The following is a 20,434-nucleotide window of genomic DNA, read 5'->3' on the forward strand; positions in this document are numbered from 1 at the left end:
GGCTACATAATTTCCGCGGAGGGATTTTCCATGGACCCTCAGAAGGTTGCGGCAGTTCTGCAGTGGCCTCGTCCCAATGGTCTTCGGCCCATTCAGCGCTTTCTGGGTTTTGCCAACTACTATCGGAAGTTCATCAGGAACTTCTCCACATTGGCAAAGCCTCTCTCTGACCTAACCAAGAAGGGGAGTAACCCTCACGAGTGGCCATCCGAGGCCATCAGAGCTTTCGAGGCTCTGAAAGCTGCCTTTGCTTCGGCTCCGATTCTTTCGCATCCCAATCCTGGGTTGCCCTTCGTCCTCGAAGTTGATGCTTCCGAGACGGGAGTAGGGGCTCTCCTGTCTCAGCGTCGGTCACCCGATGGACCCCTACTTCCCTGCGGGTTCTACTCCAGGAAGCTTTCCTCGGCTGAGTGCAACTACCAGATTGGAGATCGGGAGTTGTTGGTCATCATTCTGGCTCTCAAGGAATGGAGGCACCTGCTCGAGGGTTCCGCGGTTCCGGTCCTCATTCTTACCGATCACAAGAACCTGACTTATCTTTCGGAGGCCAAGAGATTGACACCCCGCCAGGCCAGATGGGCTCTGTTCTTGTCACGCTTCAACTATGTGGTTTCATATTTGCCTGGTTCCAAGAATGTCAGGGCTGATGCGTTATCACGGCAATACTCTGAGTTGTCCAGGGAGGACTCTGAGCCAATCTCACTTATACCTCCAGATCAGATCCTGGCTGCCATTCGCACCAGTCTGACCTCTCCCCTTGGGGAGCAGATTTTGGCGGCTCAAACTGATGCTCCTCCCGGGAGGCCGGAGGGTAGATGTTTCGTACCCGAGGGATTGCGCACCCGCCTGCTGCGTACCTACCATAACGCCAAAACTGCCGGGCATCCAGGGAAGAACCAGCTGTGTTGGGTCGTCTCTCGCTTATTCTGGTGGCCAACCCTCCGTGCCGACATTGCCTCTTATGTAGCGGCATGTTCTATCTGTGCCCAGAATAAGTCTCCACGGCATCTCCCTTTGGGTCTTCTGCAACCCATTCCCAATGGGGAGCGTCCTTGGTCACATCTAGGGATGGACTTTATTGTAGACCTCCCGGTGTCTCGGGGTCATACGGTCGTCCTCATGATCGTCGATCGGTTTTCCAAGATGTGCCATTGCATTCCACTCAGGAAATTACCCACAGCGCAGGAACTGGCCACGGTCTTTTCCAGGGAGATTTTTCGCCTGCATGGGTTACCTAAGGTGATTGTCTCAGACCGCGGGAGTCAGTTCGTGTCCAGATTCTGGCGTGCCTTCTGCTCCCAGTTGGGTATTAGTCTCTCCTTTTCATCAGCCTACCACCCGCAGTCCAATGGGGCTGCGGAGCGTTCCAATCAGGCCTTAGAACAATTCCTTCGGTGTTATATTTCAGACCATCAGGATGATTGGGCCGATCTCCTGCCGTGGGCAGAGTTTGCCAGGAACTCGGCGGTCAACTCCTCCACCGGGATGTCTCCCTTCATGGCCAACTATGGGTTTCAACCCGCGGTATTACCTGAGAGGTTCTCACCACAGGACATTCCGGCTGTGGAGAACCATCTTGCTGCCCTGCGTTCTTCTTGGGGGCAGATCCAGAGGGCCTTGAGGGACTCAGCTCAGCGCCAGAAGTTCCAGGCTGATCGCAGACGGTTGCCCGCTCCTTCATACCAGGTCGGCGATCGGGTGTGGTTGTCTACTCGCAACCTCAATCTTCGGGTGCCCACACCCAAACTGGCTCCCCGTTTTGTCGGTCCTTTCCGCATTCTCCGCAAAGTGAATCCGGTGGCCTATGCACTTGCCCTTCCGTCTGGGATGCGGATCTCCAATATCTTTCATGTTTCCCTGTTGAAACCTCTGATCTGCAATCGCTTCACTACCTCTCTTCCTCGGCCCCGTCCTGTCCGGGTTGACGGTCATGAGGAGTATGAGGTGAGCCGGATCCTGGACTCTCGATTGGTGCGCGGTCAATTACAGTTCCTGGTTCATTGGCGCGGTTATGGTCCCGAGGAGCGTTCCTGGGTTCCTTCCGCGGATGTCCATGCTCCTGCCCTCCTCCGCGCTTTTCATACCCGCTTTCCTCAGAAACCTTTTGTTGAGCCGCGGAGGGGGAGGGGCCCTTGAGGGGGAGGTACTGTCAAGGTCCTACCTTTTCCCTGTGGTTATGTTACTTCATGTGCTGGTGTCCATCTTGGATTCTGCTGTGCATGATGGGAGCCCTTTTATGCCTTCAGGTTTCTGTGGTCCATCCTCCAGAGGGGTGTGGCTGATGACATATAAGCCTGTGGCCCGCACATGCTCTTTGCACTTGTGTCTTGTGTCTTTGTGTTGCTGTTACTCTGTTCTGACTCTCGTGACTCTCCTGGTATCTGATTCGGCTTGTCTTGACTATTCTTTGTATTCTCCTTTAATCTGACCCTCTGTTGCTGAACCCGGCTCGTGACCTGTGATTCTCGTCTGCTGTCCTGTACTGTTCTGTCCTGTTGTTGTTGACCCCGGCTTGTCTGACTACTCTTTTGTCTCTTCCACCAGCTACACGCCATTGGCGGCGGCCATTACCGCAGCTGAGGTGTCTCGGGGGCCGCGACCTGGTTCCTGGCTGCGTCAAGTCCATCCCCACCATCAGGGGCCCTGGTGAAGGGCAGCCTGGGACTTAGACTCCGCGCCCTGAGGGACTTCGGTCTGTGGGTGGTGGTTGTCGTCAGCCAGTGCGTTACATTGTTAGGCCTGCCTGTCCGTTCCTCAGCTCCTGCCCTGACAATCTGTTCTCCCAAAATAACCTCCCCTTTACTCAGACCCAGGTTGACTCTCAAATACAGTATTTACTGTATGTAATGATATTGCAGGTCTAATGACATGTAGTAAAGTTTAGTTATTTTATTACAATAGCATAAACCACTGTTTGATAAATATGTTCGATATCCCATAAGAAACCATGACAGTGGTATAAATGCACTATGCTGTATGTGCAGACAGCTAGCAAAAGTGTACCTTTTTTAAAGTGTTACTAAACTCAGGACCCTGCATTCACTATATCTAGTTTCCCATAGTACACAGAATATGGAAGTGCAATTATGTAGTAAATATAAACTGCTAAATACCTTTTCATCGACAGTTAGGGCAGTCTTGTGACTTCTATCAGTGTTCAGCTGAGCACTGGTTAAAGAATGTAGGAGGAGTTTTCATTTTACTCTAGGTGGAAGCAGAACCCCTGACCTCTGTCTGTACAGCGCTGATTGGCTCTGTGCTGATACATGCACTCACCCATGAAAAAAAAAAACCTTTCTAGTAATACACACCAAATTGAGCATGTGCAGAGTGACTCCACATGATATATCTTATCAGGAGATAAGAGGGGGACACTGGAAGAAGGGGAGGATCAGAGAAGTCAGGACCAAACAGCCCTTTTACACAATACAGAGGATTAACCCCTTAGGTTCCACAGTGAGTATAAGAAGCATGCGTTACTGCATATACAGACTGATTTTTACTGTTGTGGGTTTAATAACACTTTAAGTAAAATTAAAAGCTCAAAATTCTTTAATTTTACAATATAAAAAAAAAAAAAAAGATGGTTAGACCTCAAATATGTTAGAAGTCTAGTAGTATTTAGGAGAACAATATCAATACCTGTACTAATTTCTCAACCCATGCACACATATTTTTTACATGATCACATATTTATCACATATTCTCCTGCTTAATACATGTATTTCTTGGTTTAAAGGAAACTATAATGATTTTCTATTTTATTTCTATTTTTACTGTATGTTTACCAGTTTATATTTAAATTTGGGTCAAAAGATTAAAACACAGCCAACACTATGTAACTGTGAATAGTGAAGCGCTATAAATCAAATCTATCTAATAAGTAAAGATTGGTGCTATATAGTGCTAGAAGTGCCAACACAATAGTGCTCACTGAAAAAAATATAGCAAACAAATAAATATCTCATTCAGCAAATATAAGTGAAACATAATCTTAAAATTGTGACAAAATTCAAATAATTGTGAAGTGGTTCTTTAAAAAGGAAAAAAGCATCCCGTGCTGTTTAACAATAACTTTTGGGAACACACTATGTATGACCAAACAACAAACAAATCAAAACGTATCTGTGTTTTTTTGGAACATAAAGTCCATGCAAGTGAGACTGTTCTGACGTGATCTTCACTCCAGTGAAAAACGAACAGAAATCCTCAAATGACAGCAATGCCTGCTCACCTCCACACATTGACCCACGCAGGCTATAATTAACAATATCAGATCCTGTCCACTCCACTCCTCATCACTGGGACCATGGGATTGGATAAAGACCTCTGCCCAGCGCACCTTATTCACTCGACCTCCACTCAAGGTTACATATATAGGATATAAAGCAAGAAACCTTCCATAGTGCAGTATCCTTTTTTTAAAATGTAGATAAAGCTTGGTAAAGCACTCACATGTATTCCCCAGTAACAATCGCCTGTCACCACATCCTATGGGTGTACTGCATGGTTTTCTAGGTGTAGCAATATGGCCGCTGCCGGAAGTGCGTCACCTCATACCGGAAATGGCGTGCTGACGCGTTGCGTCACATGCCTTGTGACTCCATCAGGGTTAACGCCCACTGGTGCCATGATACTTATATATAGGAGCTCTCAGGGGATGTTCTAATGAAGGGGCGGACTGGCGGCAGCCATTTTACTGGAGCCCGACATCCACATCATAGGGAAAAGTTAATGTACAATCCCCTGAATACTCTTAAAGAGAAAAAGTAATTTATAGCTCCAAAAGCTGACATATTACAAGAGAAGGATCATAAAAATACCATAAAAATTGCCATATGGCTGAAAATTAATAAAAATAAGTATATGTTTTAATAAAAAAATAATAGATAGATATACTACAATACCCATAAAAAATAAATTAATACGTTAAATACCAACCTAGACAGAGATTTAAAAGGGCCTGAATAAATAAATAAATAAATAAATATGCCATGCATCTACACCCATAGCTTGGGTTCACATATAAAAAAACAATTAATATTAAGTATGAAAGATAAATGTGTATATATATATATATATATATATATATATATATATACCCCCCTACTACATTATAAATACGGGATAAATCAATGAATCTTACACATTAAAACATGGCAATAAATATGTAAACCTAAGAAACACACTGTAAATCTGAATATAAAAACATAGCACTTATAAATTAAAAATCACTAATAAAACAATTAAGGTCGAACTCCATGTTGAGGCCATGAGGTGTCTGGGTGTACATAATATATATCCACCTCGATTCTAATTTGCTGAGGGATCTTATTAGGTTGCTACCTCTCCAGTGTTTGACATATTTTTCTATGCCCCAGAATTTGAGACCAGAGGGGTCTTTATTATGTTTTTTTAAAAAATGTTTGGAAACACCGTGTTTCGGGAACCCTTTCATTATATTTTGAACATGTTCCCTTATGCGTTTCCATAGGGACCTTTTGGTCCTCCCTATATATTGGAGTCCGCACTCGCATTCCAAACCATAAATAACCCCTTCAGTGCAACACGATATGAAATCTCTAATTGTAAATTCTGTATCATCATAATTAGCCTTAAATGTCTTACGTTTTTGGTTATTTCCTTTAGTTTCTCTACATGTATAACAATGTTTGCATGAGAAAAAAACCTTTCTGATCAAGAAGGTAATTTTATTTGTCCTACCCGGTGGGTCCAATGCATTTTTCACCAACTTCATCCTCAGGGAGGGTGCCTTTCTGTAAACAAAACAGCCAACACTATACTATACCAGATATATTGTAAATGCTAAATAAACGTGTAGCACTAAACAAATAAATAAACAAATTACAAATGGATATACAAAGTGAGAAACACAAAAAACAAATACACAAAACAAATACATAAAATGTGTCAATATATAGACACAGGTTAGTGACTCTGTACAATGATGGATCAATGGTGCCAATCAACAAATGTTTTTTTTACCCGTAATTATATTAAAGAAAAAAGAAAATACATACAAAGTCACTATACATTTTCTTAATATATTTTTGCAAATACATAGCAGTAATTTTTGGTCAAATTCAGTGGAAGTATTTCAGGGTGTGTTCACATTAAGCAAATACACCTGTACTCATTTGCAATATTTGTTTATTTTTTGCTTGCATGCCTAAAAATTAATCAGGATTCTATAAGTAGATCATTACTGGAATGTATTTTTTAAATGTGTATTTTATGAATTGGTATCCTTTTAAAATATTTCTTCTTATTGTTAAAGTAAAAAGAAAAAAATATGTGCACAAAGTCATAAACATTGTCACAATATTTTTTTAAAAACAAGTCTTGGAGCCTAAAGTTAATATGTGTTCATTTGTACAAGTAGCCTGAAGCCAGTACTTGATTCTGTGTCTTGGACTGAATTGTTCAGTGTTGTTATAATGATAGCAATGCTTTCTATAAAGTAAATGTTTCACATGTGGGCAATAATCATAACATTATAGAACAAACTGCAACTCTGTTGAAATGTATTTCAATTTTAAATTTCATGCTGCCATTGTGAAGTAATCAGCACTAGAGAAACAGAGGCTTTGGCATTTTTATTTAAATCTCTGACTATTCACTAGACAGGTGAAAAAGAATTTCTGTTTCCTGTTAACCTAATTGGAAGTCTTAAGAAAGTCAATGTAAGGCTGAAAAACATATAGTAATAATTCTGTGAGTTTCTAAATCCTTTGGTTCTTACACAAGCTTGACTGTACTTAATAGAAAATCTGTTCTGTAACAATATAACAATTAGCACTGTATGTAATAATGATAAACTATCAAGTGACTTTGACTGTGTGGTGTCCATTTTAAGATACATTCCCCCATGCCCATTATCACCCCCTTTAAAACTTCCAAGCTCTGTCAATCTTACTATAAATCTCAATCAATCTTCATCAAAATATGAGTTTGCTCACTTTCTTTCCCAAGTAGGGATGAGCCAGTGGTTCTGTCTGAACCTGCTATGTGGACATTTATCTTAATGCCCAAACTATTTCCAGTTCAGCTCCCTGTTTAGTGGAGATGAGCATCATTTATAGAAGTAGTATTTCTACTTCTGTTCAACTTCTTTAAAGTTCACTGTACTCGGCTTGGACCAAACCCAGGGCAGTTTGGCACATCCCTATTCCCAAGTCTAGTCTTAATCTAAATGGTATTAACCTCCCTGGCGGTATGATTATTTCAGATTTTTGGTGCTGAAAGCGGTACCATTTTTTTGCATGGAAATATGTATTTTTTTTATTGTAGGCTGTAATTTTTAGGAAAAACTCACTGAAATCTGTCCGAACAAGAGTCTAGTAAACATCCCGGGTATGATAAAATTTGAAACACAAAATCATAAATTATAATTTAATAAATAATCATAAAAATAATATAAAAATAATAAAAAATTGAATTCAATAATATAATCAAACCAAAAACACTGAAATGTGAAATAGAGCGCCAAGTTCGCACATTGCTGAGCTCAGTCGCAAAATCGTTTTCAGTTTCTGATGATGAATTTCCCCCACGAATCATTATCACTCAATTCTGTAAGTGGTTCTGATTTACTATCGCTGTTCTCTAGCTGATCTAAACCGCTTTTGACCTAAAGGGACACTTTTTGGACGCCATGGACATTTCTCAGTTTCCAGGCAGAAAGAACAGACAAAATGCAGGCAGGGCGCAGGACAAAGCACTAGGGACAAAATGTATGTGAAATAGGTTGAAACAGCAATGTTTTACTGTGTAAAATGAAAAAAAAAAAAAATGACATTTTTTAAAATTTTTAAATTTCCCGCCGCCGCCGGCGGCGGCGCCTGTACGTCCCGACGTCACAGGGACAGGACACAGAAGCCGGATGCCGGCATCGGCCGGAGGAGATGGCCGGGGACGCTGCAGGGGACACATCGTGGGAGCGCAGGGTAAGGTAAGTGAAGAACACATGCCGGAGCAGCGCCGCAGGGTATTCCCGAGTGTAGCTCGGGGTTACCGCTTTTGGTACTGAAATGTTACCCCGAGCTACACTCGGGAATACCGCCAGGGAGGTTAAGCCCCATCAAGGCATATATCATCACCAGACTCAGGCATTAGATTCAGGCCTCCAAACCATTAATTTTAGTCAAGCATCAAAGTCAGGTACCAAACTCAAACTTTAGAGTCAAGTGGCAGACTCAGTGGTAAGGTCAGATGCCATTCTTGAATATCAAATGTATGTGCCTGACTCGGGTGTCAGACCTGATCAAATCCCACTTGAAGAGGGTTCTGATCAAGGAAATTCTTTTAATATTCCTAATTTAGCAATCATTCCACAAGAAATCATGAAGAAGAGGTCAATAATGTATTTATTGTTTTAAAGTGTAGTTTAAATGTTTTTGTGCATTATTGAATTGGTCTAAAATACAGTGGCATTTGGTAACTCTATTTACAAAATTAGCATCATAAAACAGAATTTAGCTTCAATTATCAGAGCAAAATGTCTTAGTTGGGAACCAGACTTAGGTGTCATTGTTATGCAATACAGTCAGGCATCAGAGCCATGCCTTATGGGTTTAGTCACTAAAGGCAAATAGGCTGTTTACATTGCAGTGTAATTTCCCCTTAGCTTAGTGAATGTGGGGAAAATTCACTTTGAGAATACCTAACCAATGTAGAAAAAAAAACTACTTTGTGCTGGAACGTGATTGGACAATGGAAAACAGAAGAACTTCACCTTATTCATTACATTAAGGGAAAATTGCCTTGCAAAATGACCCACTTATTTGCCTTTAGTAAATTAACCCCTTAAAGTCAGGGTGTGTTATTGTTGTGTCAAATAGCACATACACAACAAAATGCTTAGACAGAATTTGATGTACATAGAAGTAATATTGTTTAACTAAAATGCTAGATATGTACACAAATAACAGGCAGCACATGTAATACCACTACCAAATATTGGAGCAAACAATATTTCATTATTTAACGTTTGGAACTGAAACTGATTTCTGGGGGTTATGCCTTTGTCTGCCATTCGACTCATAAGCTGGGTATACATGTCCACGTTTTTTCATTCATTCAGCGAGCTGAATGAAAAAAAACTGACAGATCCCGCATCAACACAATGATGTGTGATGCGGGGATCTCTCCCACTGTTCTATTGTATTCTGACAGGTGCAGCCATTGATTGCAAGCACTGATTGCTGGTTTTCCAGCAAGACTGTTCAACAGAAGCCAGTCATTAGACCATAGTCATTAGTCTGTTCTGTTGAACTGACAGTGACACACATGTTCTGAAAGTCGGAAGGTGCCTGCTGATCCAGCTGACTTTTGGCTTTATTTTTAATGAAGGTCAGAGGGACAAGTGATGGATTTTAACAGAAAGAATGGCTTATGTTTGGGCTTAGGATATATATATATATATATATATATATATATATATATATATATATATATATACACTTATATATATCTTGAGATAAATATTTACTTACATTTAAGATTGCTATATAATAGAAGGTAACATCCAAAATAAGTGCGATTTAATATATTTTGGACCTAAAATTTGTATTTACAGTCTATTTCTTGAATACCAGAGATCCATGAAACATTGATTACAAAAACACAGCTCAATCATCTTAAATTGCCTTTGTGTATAATATGTTTAACTAAACTTTTTTAATCTTTGCAGGGATCCAAACAAACCGGTTCCACAAGACACAAAGTTCATACATACAAAGCCAAATAGATTTGAAGAAGTTGCTTGGTCTAAATATGATCCAAAAGACCAGCTATATCTACATATTGGTCTAAAGCCAAGAGTAAGAGATCACTACAGAGCAACCAAAGTGGCTTTCTGGTTAGAATTAGTACCACATCTACACAACCTTAATGAAATATTTCAGTATGTTTCTACAACAACCAAGGTACCACCACCGGATATGACATCATTCCCGTATGTTACACGACGCTCTCCTGCTGTAAAGTCAAGGGCTACTACGAAGCGTCCAGCAATGACACCAGCAAATAATCCAAAAGAAACACAAAAGAATGTTTTGGGTGAAACCACTATCATTGCAGAAGATAAAAGAGATTACTCTACAGAACTAAGTGTCACCATTGCTGTAGGAGCTTCCCTTTTGTTTCTTAATATTTTAGCCTTTGCTGCTTTGTACTACAAAAAAGATAAGAGACGCCATGAAACACACAGACGACCTAGTCCTCAGAGGAACACAACAAATGATATAGCGCATATTCAAAATGAAGAAATAATGTCCTTGCAAATGAAGCAGTTGGAGCATGATCATGAATGTGAAGCTCTTCAGGCACACGACACTCTCCGACTGACCTGTCCACCTGACTACACCCTCACACTGAGGAGGTCCCCTGATGATATCCCTCTAATGACTCCAAATACAATAACAATGATTCCGAACACATTAACGGGTATGCAACCACTGCATACCTTTAATACTTTCAGTGGAGGCCAAAATAGTACTAATTTACCCCATGGCCATTCTACCACCCGAGTATAGCTTTGCCATGTTTTCCATCCTCTTGGAGAAAACAAAAACAAACAGAAAACTTGTGAAGAAGTAGAAAAGAAGGAATTATTTTCTTACTCATTCCTGTCTAGAGGAATTGTCTAATATTCATACCGATCAGCCCAAGATGTGAATTGTGTAAATTGCTGTTATGATATTGCTTATGAATTTACCCCTGCTAGACAAAATTTTGATAAACTTAATATTTTGAACAGTCTCCTTGAAGAAAATGGATGTTTTCTCTATTATAAATAATGAGGAAAGCTGCTCTGGAACACGAAATGTCTTTACTGCTTTGTTTTTGTTTTCTGAGTTCTCTATGTGCCATACAGAACAAGGGCCCCTTGGTCAAATACATTAGTATCTTGAGCTTTTTAAAAAGCTGTAATTCACAATGGAAATTCTATTTAAAACCGAGGACTGACTATGCAGAATTAAATGTATAGTTCTGGCAATGAAGGTATATGCCATCATGAACTGTATTTAAAGAAGAAAAAAGTTTGTAAAAATGTAAATAGCTGTGAGTTTAAAAAATATCTTTTATTGTTGTTTTAAGTTTAAGAGAAGAACTTTTAGAAAGATTGTGCTTTTAGTTGTGACCTATGTGTATATACATTAGTCAAATTCCATCTCTGTTGCCTCCAGAAAAAGAAAAGAGTTTTCTTCTTAATAATGTAAGAAAGAGTTAAGGAATTTTATAATCTTATTCATTTGTAGGAAATAATGCAAGTTCTCTTGAAGATGACATTTTGGATATGTTAACTGCAAAACTCCCCTTTGAGGTTACACAAATGCATGTGCAATTTTACCTTTTTTTCTCTTTTTTTTAATGTTTTACATTTTTACTATTGTTTCTTGAATATCTGGAGCACTGGGTAATATTCAAGAATAATGAGCACTATTCAAAAGATGTATCTAAGAATGTTTAAAATTGCTGTTCTTTCTTATTGCCCTATTTTTAAAAAATGCTAAATATAAACTCAAACCACACTGTAGGATACACAATGTTTAAAATGAAAACAATTATATGAAAATAAGAATTTAATTATTGCAATTTGATGAATATTGTGTTCTTTTAAATAATATAATGCTTTATCCAATATGCCCAGCATCTGATGTTTGTCATATAAAATGTGGGTTAACATTGTTTTCATTTGTTTTCCATTTATTTATATTTTTTAATAATTATGTACCTGTCACATGCGTAATGCGCAGTACTGAAAGTTAAAAAGAAAGACCACCAAATGGTTTTCAAATAAATTCTGAACATTTTATTGGAAAAAGAAAGCAATTTTTTTCTCCTATTATTGGTTTTTAACATGCTTCCAAAAGTTTTTTCTCATTTGCTACTCAGGGTGACAGTTTGTATTTTTTTAACATACATAGAATTTACTACAGGTTCGCTAGCCTAAGGAAACAAAGTCTGCATCAAACATTCAAATTGAGTTATATGTTTTACTAAAGGGATATCTAACTTAAGAACAAAATTCTATGACTACCAGTCCTTAGATGTGTGGCATATAGCAAGTAGAGAAAACATCTTCTGATTTTGCCAGAAATGCAGTGTCCCTGTAATGACACATTGTAATCTTCCTTTCAAGCTATCTCAGTAAACTACTAATTCCTTCACCTCCCTCCCATAATGGAGATGAAGAGAGGAAGTCATGTTTGCAGCCTTAGGCTGCATTCACACTATAGCTTTTTGTGAACATGAGCAAATGTGTGCAATTTTCTTTGTTCTTTTATGAAATTAGCAGCAATGTGTCTCACTTTTTGTGCCATTCTTTGTTAATGGCAACCCAAATGCAGCAGACACAAGTTTTTTCCCACACTAAAACATGTAACAAATGTGGAAAAGTGATCTGCTAAAAAAAAAAAAGTGCACTCTTTATTTAGCCCATACTTATGATAGTCCATACATACAAATCTGGTCAAAATCCCATTGCTCTGCTCACAACATGGGTATCTTATAATTTAATGATATTAAGAGGATGTTTTTTTTTTTCAACCAAATGGGTAACAGCCAAGAAGAACATGTTAAACCTTTCATTGTTATAAGTCTTTGATACCTAGGTGTTCAGACCAAAATTAGCAGTGACAGTAACTTGACTATAAAAAAAAACAAATAATCACCAACTAGCAACACTATTTAATTCCTACTTTTTAGTGGAGACCCAAAGTTGTCAGTGACATTGTCTTTGACATTGCCAGCTGTATAGGGGATTGTAGATTAACATTCATTCTGCATGAAGGAGCATGCAGGGGAGAATTAATCTACAGATTGTAGATGGAAAGGGGTAAAGAAACAATAATTCTAAAGGAAAAAATCAGTTATCGATCACACACATTTTGTAATTTAATTTTGATAAAGACTGCCTTTCTATTTTAATATTAAATCAGTTTTGATTTTTTTAAACTAAAACTTAACAAAAACTAAATTTTCCCCAAATGCCATCAAATTGCTTGTGTAATTGCTTTACCAATTGTCCCAGACCTTGAAATTAATTTTTAGACACTGCCAGTACTGCTTACAGGATTTATGAAGTGAGCCTTTCATATACGGTGATATAAGGGTCAATTCAAAAAAGCACATCCATTATTGCAAAGGCAGTATTTTTGCTGTTCATTGTTTGCAAGTTTTTACCATCACAGAATCATGTTTTTAATTCACATAAGCTGTTATCTTTTAGATACACTGTATTGCATTAAAATTGAAGTAAAATACCAGAATTCGGACATGCAGTAATAAACTGGATTTACTAAAGCTCAAACAACTAAATATTGTGGGTTCACATGAGTGTGTGGATATCACACTCACAGCAAATGATATTTCTAAGAGGATATGCCAATGTGTACACTCCTACTCAATGCATAGGTTGAAATCCTGGATGGCAGTGTGAAGTAAACATCCATGCTAATTTTCTGCATTTTAAGCAGATAAAGTGAGCTAGGTAATGCAGGTGTTAGGACTATGCCTTGAAATTAAAGTAGTGCAAAAGCCTTGATTGCCCAATAAGGTTGAAAGACACGTGCCAAACAAAGAAACTAAAAAAACCCTATGTGGTTCTCTTCGAAGTGTAAAAATTTGGCATTAAAAGAGAGGGTGTTGCTAATGCATTAATTGTGAAACCAAAGTAGGTAACATATATAGGACAGATTTTTTCTTTTTTAATTTTAGGTTTGTCACCACATAGCTTAGCATACCTTTGAATTAGTTCTGCTTATCAAACCATATTTGCTAGTGAATTAGCCATAGGTATGCTATTTTAGATTTGTGTGTCACTGTGCATCACCTACATATCTCATTTGACCAGGTTTGTAAGTGCATCACAGTGACAATGTACATGCATTTTATTTCGTAAATCAGACCTATTATTTTAGAATTCAAAATTTGCAAATAATACCCAATCATATGCAAGACAAATAAAAAAATGCATTTTTGCATGATTGGATGATGGAAGTCAACAAAGCTTCACCTCATTTTTGGGAATATTCCCTTTCAAAATGGAATTTCCCTTGCAATGTGAACAGTCTATTTGTGTTTAGTAAATTAACCCTGCCATACCTTTATTCTGAAATATTATTTTGGAGTGTTCTTCTAAGTCCTGTGGTTATTCAAGGTTTTTAGGAAAATGTATTGATATAAATTATTTTAGAATTGTTATTTTTTCCTGCTTATGTTGTGCTCTTTATTTACCACATTCATGTAATTTTAATTATTAGTTGAAGTATCATCTTGCCTGTTGTGGAACATGGTTCATTCTGTCTATGAAACGACTTAGTTTTTTTTTCTGTAGTTAAAATGGAAGTCATGGCACTCATTAAATGTTTTGTTTAAGAATGGAACCCAACACATAAAAATGTAAACTTTTTTAACCACTTGCCCTCCAGAGGATTTACCCCCTTTCCTGACCAGGCCATTTTTTGCGTTACGGTGCTGCGTTAGTTTAGCTGACAATTGCGCGGTCATGCAACACTGCACCCAAAATGTTTGTAATTTTTTTCCCCACAGATTGAGCTTTCTTTTGGTGGTATTTGATCCCCTGTGCTCTTTTTTATTTTTTGTGCTGTAAAGAAAAAGGCAGACAATTTTGAGAAAAAAACTATATTTTTTACCTTTTCCTATTAAACATGTCCAGTAAAAAATTTAAAAAAATCAAATTTCATCATAAATTTAGGCCAAAATGTATTCTGCTACGTTTTTGCTAAAAAAAATACCAATGCGTGTAAATTAATTGGTCTACATGAAAGTATAGCTAGTATAGATACTGGAATTTTTAATTTTTATACTAATAATAGCGGCGATCAGCGACTTATAGCGGGACTGCATTCTGACACTGGAGGGAAATGACTTGGTGTCACTAACAACCCCAGTGACACCAATACAGTGATCAGTGCTAAAAACCACTGACACTGCACTAATGGAACTGGGCAGGAAGGGGTTAACATCTGCGATGATCAAAGGGTTAACTGTGTGTAGGGAGTGTTTTACTGGGGGCGGTGTGTTGGTGCTTCACTGTAAGCACACTGCTCTGGGTGGCTGTGCACAGCCATCCAGAGCAGTGTGCCCAAGCCAACAGGGAGGAGGACTGTTAGTAAACAAAGCAGCCCTCCTCCCCATCGGAGATCCTTGGTAATCACCAGGTGCCGGTGGATAATCACCAGTTGGGACCCGGTGATTGACAGCTGCGGCCGTGAATGTCGGCACGTATAGGGCGCCCCCTACCCGGAAATGCAAAATCTTATATATATATATATATATATATATATATATATATATATATACACATGATTTTGCGCACCCCTGCTGCCCTGTAACAGTATATATCCTATGGGGCAGCGGGGAAGCGGTTAATAACACCTAAAGTTTGTTATTGAAAAACAGGTCATGCTTCCCAAATGACCTGCTTTGTATTTGGAAAGTTTCAGTCTATTAGGCAAGATTGAAACAAAGTATAAAATGTTAAATAGTTCTTCTAGTTTGTATTAGATATCTTAGCTCAGTGTGTGAAAATGAGGCAGGAGCAGGTGTCCATGGGGCATGCCTGCAGCTCCCATGAACACAAATGAAGTCCTTCATTGTCAACAAGACAGGGTACAATATTCTTAATGCAGCTTAACAGCAAATTGTATATGCCAATTCCATATGCAAAGTCCATCAGTCACTGTATAATTTCTAGCTTGGCAAATCAAACCTCCAGCTTTTGACTGGCTGAAATGGCCAATTAAAAGCCAGAAGTAGGATTGCATAATGCACTCTGGCTTTTGTGCTAGTAACAATAAACTGCTGGAATGTAGAAGGGGAAAGGATCATGCTCCTGGAATGAACTGCTACAGCAAGGTGAAAAGGGCACAGATACTTTTAGGACACTTGTCAGATGTCCTATTTGCTAGTGGATGGGCTTCATGGACACCTGAATACCCTAGGAGGTGTAATTTTCCCATTTTCACTTAATTAAAGTAATTCTGTGCTTTGCCCAGGCATACAAAAAGGTGCACTCATTTGATGCCCCCCAACCTGCTTGTATAAATCTCCTGTGCTATCGCAAACTCACTGTGGTGGTTGCTTACTATGTAACTACGTAAATATGTAACTTAGGACAGAGACTAATCCTGTACTCATGTGATAGAAGTGAAGCTTGATGATTGGCTGCTTAGGCATTCAAGGTTGTATCACAGAAAGATGTGCAAACATTAGCTTTCATACCTGGAAGTAACAGATATTTCATATCACCCTGACAGGCAATTTGAATGACAGGATGAGAGGAAGATAAGGGAAAGATAAGAAGTGCTTATATTGTATGCAAGGAACCCTCTGATTCCTTTATTTGCTAGTAGCTCTGTTGCTCACTGTGCTGTTCCAAAAGGCCTTGGGAAAATGTTTCATTTTCAGGAATGGAGATTCATTTTTCAGGCACAGAGAACTGCATTGTGGAATGGCGGGGTGGGGGGGGGGTATCACACCTTTCTATGTCACACGATTAAACCCAGAGGTAGTGGAGATGTGGACAGTTTCATTACTCGTAGATCTAAATGGAGTTGAAAGTAGGAATGGGATTTTAACGGCTCTAATTGTATCAAAACCAAATTTACCAGGTAAAACGTTAGCATTTTAATATTACAAAAAAATTAAACCATATAAAAAAGAAAAGTATACATGGACCATTCTGCAAAGTTTCATAAAAATGTGATCCTCCACATGTTTCCCCGTCATGGCTTCTTCAGGAAGCATTCACAAAAGAAGGATAATCTCCACAGGTTGTACCAAGGTGGGCTTCTGGAGAGCGTATCCCAGGGATCCCCAGGGAAATAGCACCAATGCTGTGCAGGGCAGACTGCAGAGGATATATATTGACCAAAGGATTATAATGACATAGCAGAAAGTCCTTTAGATGGGGGCCAAAACACCACAATCAAGACTGGGGTAGCTCATGCTGTTGGTCGTTAACCGTTTTGATTGTTGAAAATAAAGATCACATTGGGTATATTTTCCATTTGTGTTACCTCCTGGACCCAAGCTTTCAATTTGCCTTTTGTGGGGAAATTAACACTTTCCAACATCACCTCAAGTGTGGTGATTAGCAGCCCCCTCATGGACTCTAGTAGATCAAGGCATTGAAGAGTTTAGTAAATGTAGTGAAGCTCCCATTTTGCCGAAGTCCAGAGCCCCTAAGCAACAGTAAAGCTTTAGACTGTCAGCAGATGGGCCTCTACTGGCACAGTGCCAACATAGACAGCAACTGAGCATGTGCAGAGCAGGGTGAGATAGTGTATTACTGGATTTTAAACAGTATAGGCACTAATTTGTAATGTTTTACCTAGCTATAATTGCAAAAGGGAACAGCCTGAAGTGATTTAGCAGGACTTAATTTTCTGACTAGTTCCACTTTAAATCTAAACTTCACACAAAATAATAAATCCATATGTGCTATAGATATCTGATGGCTTACGTGAAACATACTTTGAATTCAACAATAGTGCCCCCTTTCACCATAAATCCAACCTGAAATGTTTCTCAAATAGTGCTACTTACATTCCATTTCTGCTTGGGATAACTGGTCATTGTTGCTCTTTCCCCATAAAAAAGGTGAACATTTATGTTACCACCCCTTGTAGTCCCAACTAGGCAGCATTGATATTATTACAACAGCACTGCCTAGAGGGGGTGGCTTTGGTCTGTAGATCCCCCACTTTGTTTATGGCCATCTCTATGGTAAAAGCCTCAAAAGATAATGGGGCATGTAGTTCTGTGAGGCACACCTTGAATTTATGGAACATGACATAAATCACCTCACATTCCTTCTCCCTACTACTGGATATACTGTCGGTATAATTGCAGGTTAGAAAAGGTGACATCAAGTAAACCTCAGGTTTTCTCAGCTTTTCAGTAAGTTAGTAAGTAGGAAAAAATAGGGGGGGGGGTTATTATAGATTGGAATTGAACCTTGTGTGAAAACGTCAGCTCACCCTTTAGCTTTAAGCCAGCTCTAGAGAAAGGAGAAACCGTTACTGGAGGATTTCATATGCAACCCATAGTCATCAAATTTCACATGCCCAAACTTCTTGCTGGACAGCAGAAGAGCAAAGGTGGTGAAAAGAGTAGGATTATTGCCACTTTATTATGGCTATAACAATACAACTTTGCTTTGTAGTACATTGATATTTTATTAATGGAACAACATGTCCTTGACTTCCACTTCAACTACAGAAACTAACCACTGTAATAATGCTCACACAGTCTAATACTTGCAATAATAGCTTTCTCTTATCAAATATTAAATGTTTTCTAATAATAAAAAGGCAGATATTATTAAAGAGATATTAAACCCAAAAGCGAACATTATTATATTGCAGGTCAACAATGCTTAGTTGGGATGGCTGCATTTGTATTTGTTTTAGCTTTCCTTTCTTGTATTTTCTCTTGGTGATCTAGCCAGTAGGTCTGTTTTTTTCTATAGAACAAGCTGTTCTGCAGATGTATAATTTAGAGCTTTAAGACAAGCCATTTACCCTTGACAGGGGTACTTACAATGATCATATTTGTTTTTCATTTATGTAAAACCTTTCTCTCAAAAGCAAAACTGTTGAAACTGCTTAAAAAGATTTAGCTGGAGTTTGGCTTTAATTTGTTTAGTGTATCTAAATTTGCTAGTGCATCTAAGTTTACTCTTCCTCAAGAAAATGCTGTTGTCCAAAGGTGTTTCTGTTGCCGCTTCATCTAAGGTGTAGACATTTGACTACAGGAAGGGTGTAACTGGCCAGATCACCAGGTGAAAACAGAAGGGAAAAGCCTAAAAAAAAAGAAAATGAATGCAGCCACCTCATCTAATGATTCATAAGCTACAATAGATTACATTTTTTTAATTTAATTTTTGGCTTTAGCTGTATGTGTAATTACTTTTATTGGGAAATCAAGTAAATTGTTGTCTTGACAAAAAAAAAAATATTTTCTACATGACTTTGAGAATTTTGCATTTAGGGAACCAAAAAGAGAAAGATTTACTAAGGATTGTCCATGAACACATTTTAAGGATCACAATCAATAATTTAAGCTTTTTTGCATGTATAACAACTGTATGCAAATTCTCAAAGGATAGCAAACTACTGTGAGATAAAGATCATTATAGTCTTAAAAGTAAGAAGCAAGTCATATACATGTAAAATGTATAAACTCTTTATATAAACATTTTTACTTCCATTGAGTATCAGGTAAAGATGATAAGAAGAAAGTTTCAGCATAAATACGAAATTGAACATTAGTACTATGGCTTTTGTCAAATTTAAAATATATTGTACATATTTTACTACAAACACTATTTATGAGAAATGTACAATGTAAGATAATAATTTGCGTGCATGAAATACCATGAAATACCATGGTTTGTTCAAGCTTGGGTAAAGCTTGGACAAGATCCTTTCATCCATTGGGGAAATGTTCCTTAACTTGTTCTGCAGACACAACAGTAAATAAGAGGATATCTTTCCAGTGTAAGGAACTGTTAATAATCAATTGACACTATTGAATGTTTGGAATTTGTATTTAATAAATAAGTTTCAGATTCAGTTCATATTTCACCTCTACATCATTGCAAATCAAGTTTAATGAGTATTTTGGAAAGTATCTATTTAAATTCAAAATATAATGGTTTTGGATTTGCAAATAATTTTTAATGAGTATTCTGGAATGTATCTATTTACATTCAAAACCTAGTGGTTTGGGGTTAATTGTATTTATTTTTTTGTAAGTGCAAATTTTCAAATAGTTGCCTTCTATCTGTTTTACCTAATATATTTAATACAGGTTTCCAGGTTTAGTACACAACCATTATTCCAATTTTTATTGAAGCTTAGACAGTTTATTGCTAACCTAAATTGGTACAAAGTTACCCGTGGTTAAAAATTATGATATAAATGTTATTTATACAAGTAATGGATTAACAATGTATAGCTTTTCTGCAGCAATGGAAGAAAATTAGGTCTTGAGAGTTGATACAATTCATACAGGTGTAACAACAGTAGGACGTAGTATACTGCTCTCATAATGATGAGAAAAAGGCAATTAATAATGGAAGATTGACAGAACATTATAACCATTAAATGTGTAGCTTTATTTTCTTTAGAGAAGATGTAAAGAGTGCCCAAGTATCAGTTAGTACACTTTTCTACATCATCAAAAGGCATCTTGAAATTACACCAATAGGTCTGGCAGACTCAAAACACAACAGTGGTTAAAGTAAGTACATCTGGAATTTAACTGTAAAGAAACTTTGAAATACATGTTTAAAAGATTGAAGGTCTGTTAAAATGCATTTCTAACATGTCAAATTAATAAAACAGGAGTTTTGACTGTTGAAACCATTGCCAGCGGA

At 38.1% G+C, this 20,434-nt stretch overlaps 1 protein-coding gene across 3 annotated transcripts in view; it reads left to right on the forward strand.

The window, feature by feature from the left end:
- Positions 1-11,852, forward strand: part of NLGN4X (neuroligin 4 X-linked) — a 419,494-nt gene extending 407,642 nt beyond the window's left edge. For all 3 annotated transcript variants that reach the window (XM_089683877.1, XM_089683880.1, XM_089683878.1), the window contains one exon: positions 9,713-11,852. In XM_089683877.1, coding sequence (XP_089540003.1) covers positions 9,713-10,556 — 844 coding nt within the window. In that variant the 3' untranslated portion in view covers positions 10,557-11,852. The remainder of the gene's footprint in view (positions 1-9,712) is intronic.
- Positions 11,853-20,434: the final 8,582 nt, after the last annotated feature.

The sequence above is a fragment of the Staurois parvus genome, unplaced genomic scaffold (assembly GCF_062004578.1).
Source record: "Staurois parvus isolate SC_StPar_1 unplaced genomic scaffold, SC_StPar_1.0 ptg000327l, whole genome shotgun sequence".
In the NCBI taxonomy this organism is placed as follows: domain Eukaryota; kingdom Metazoa; phylum Chordata; class Amphibia; order Anura; family Ranidae; genus Staurois; species Staurois parvus.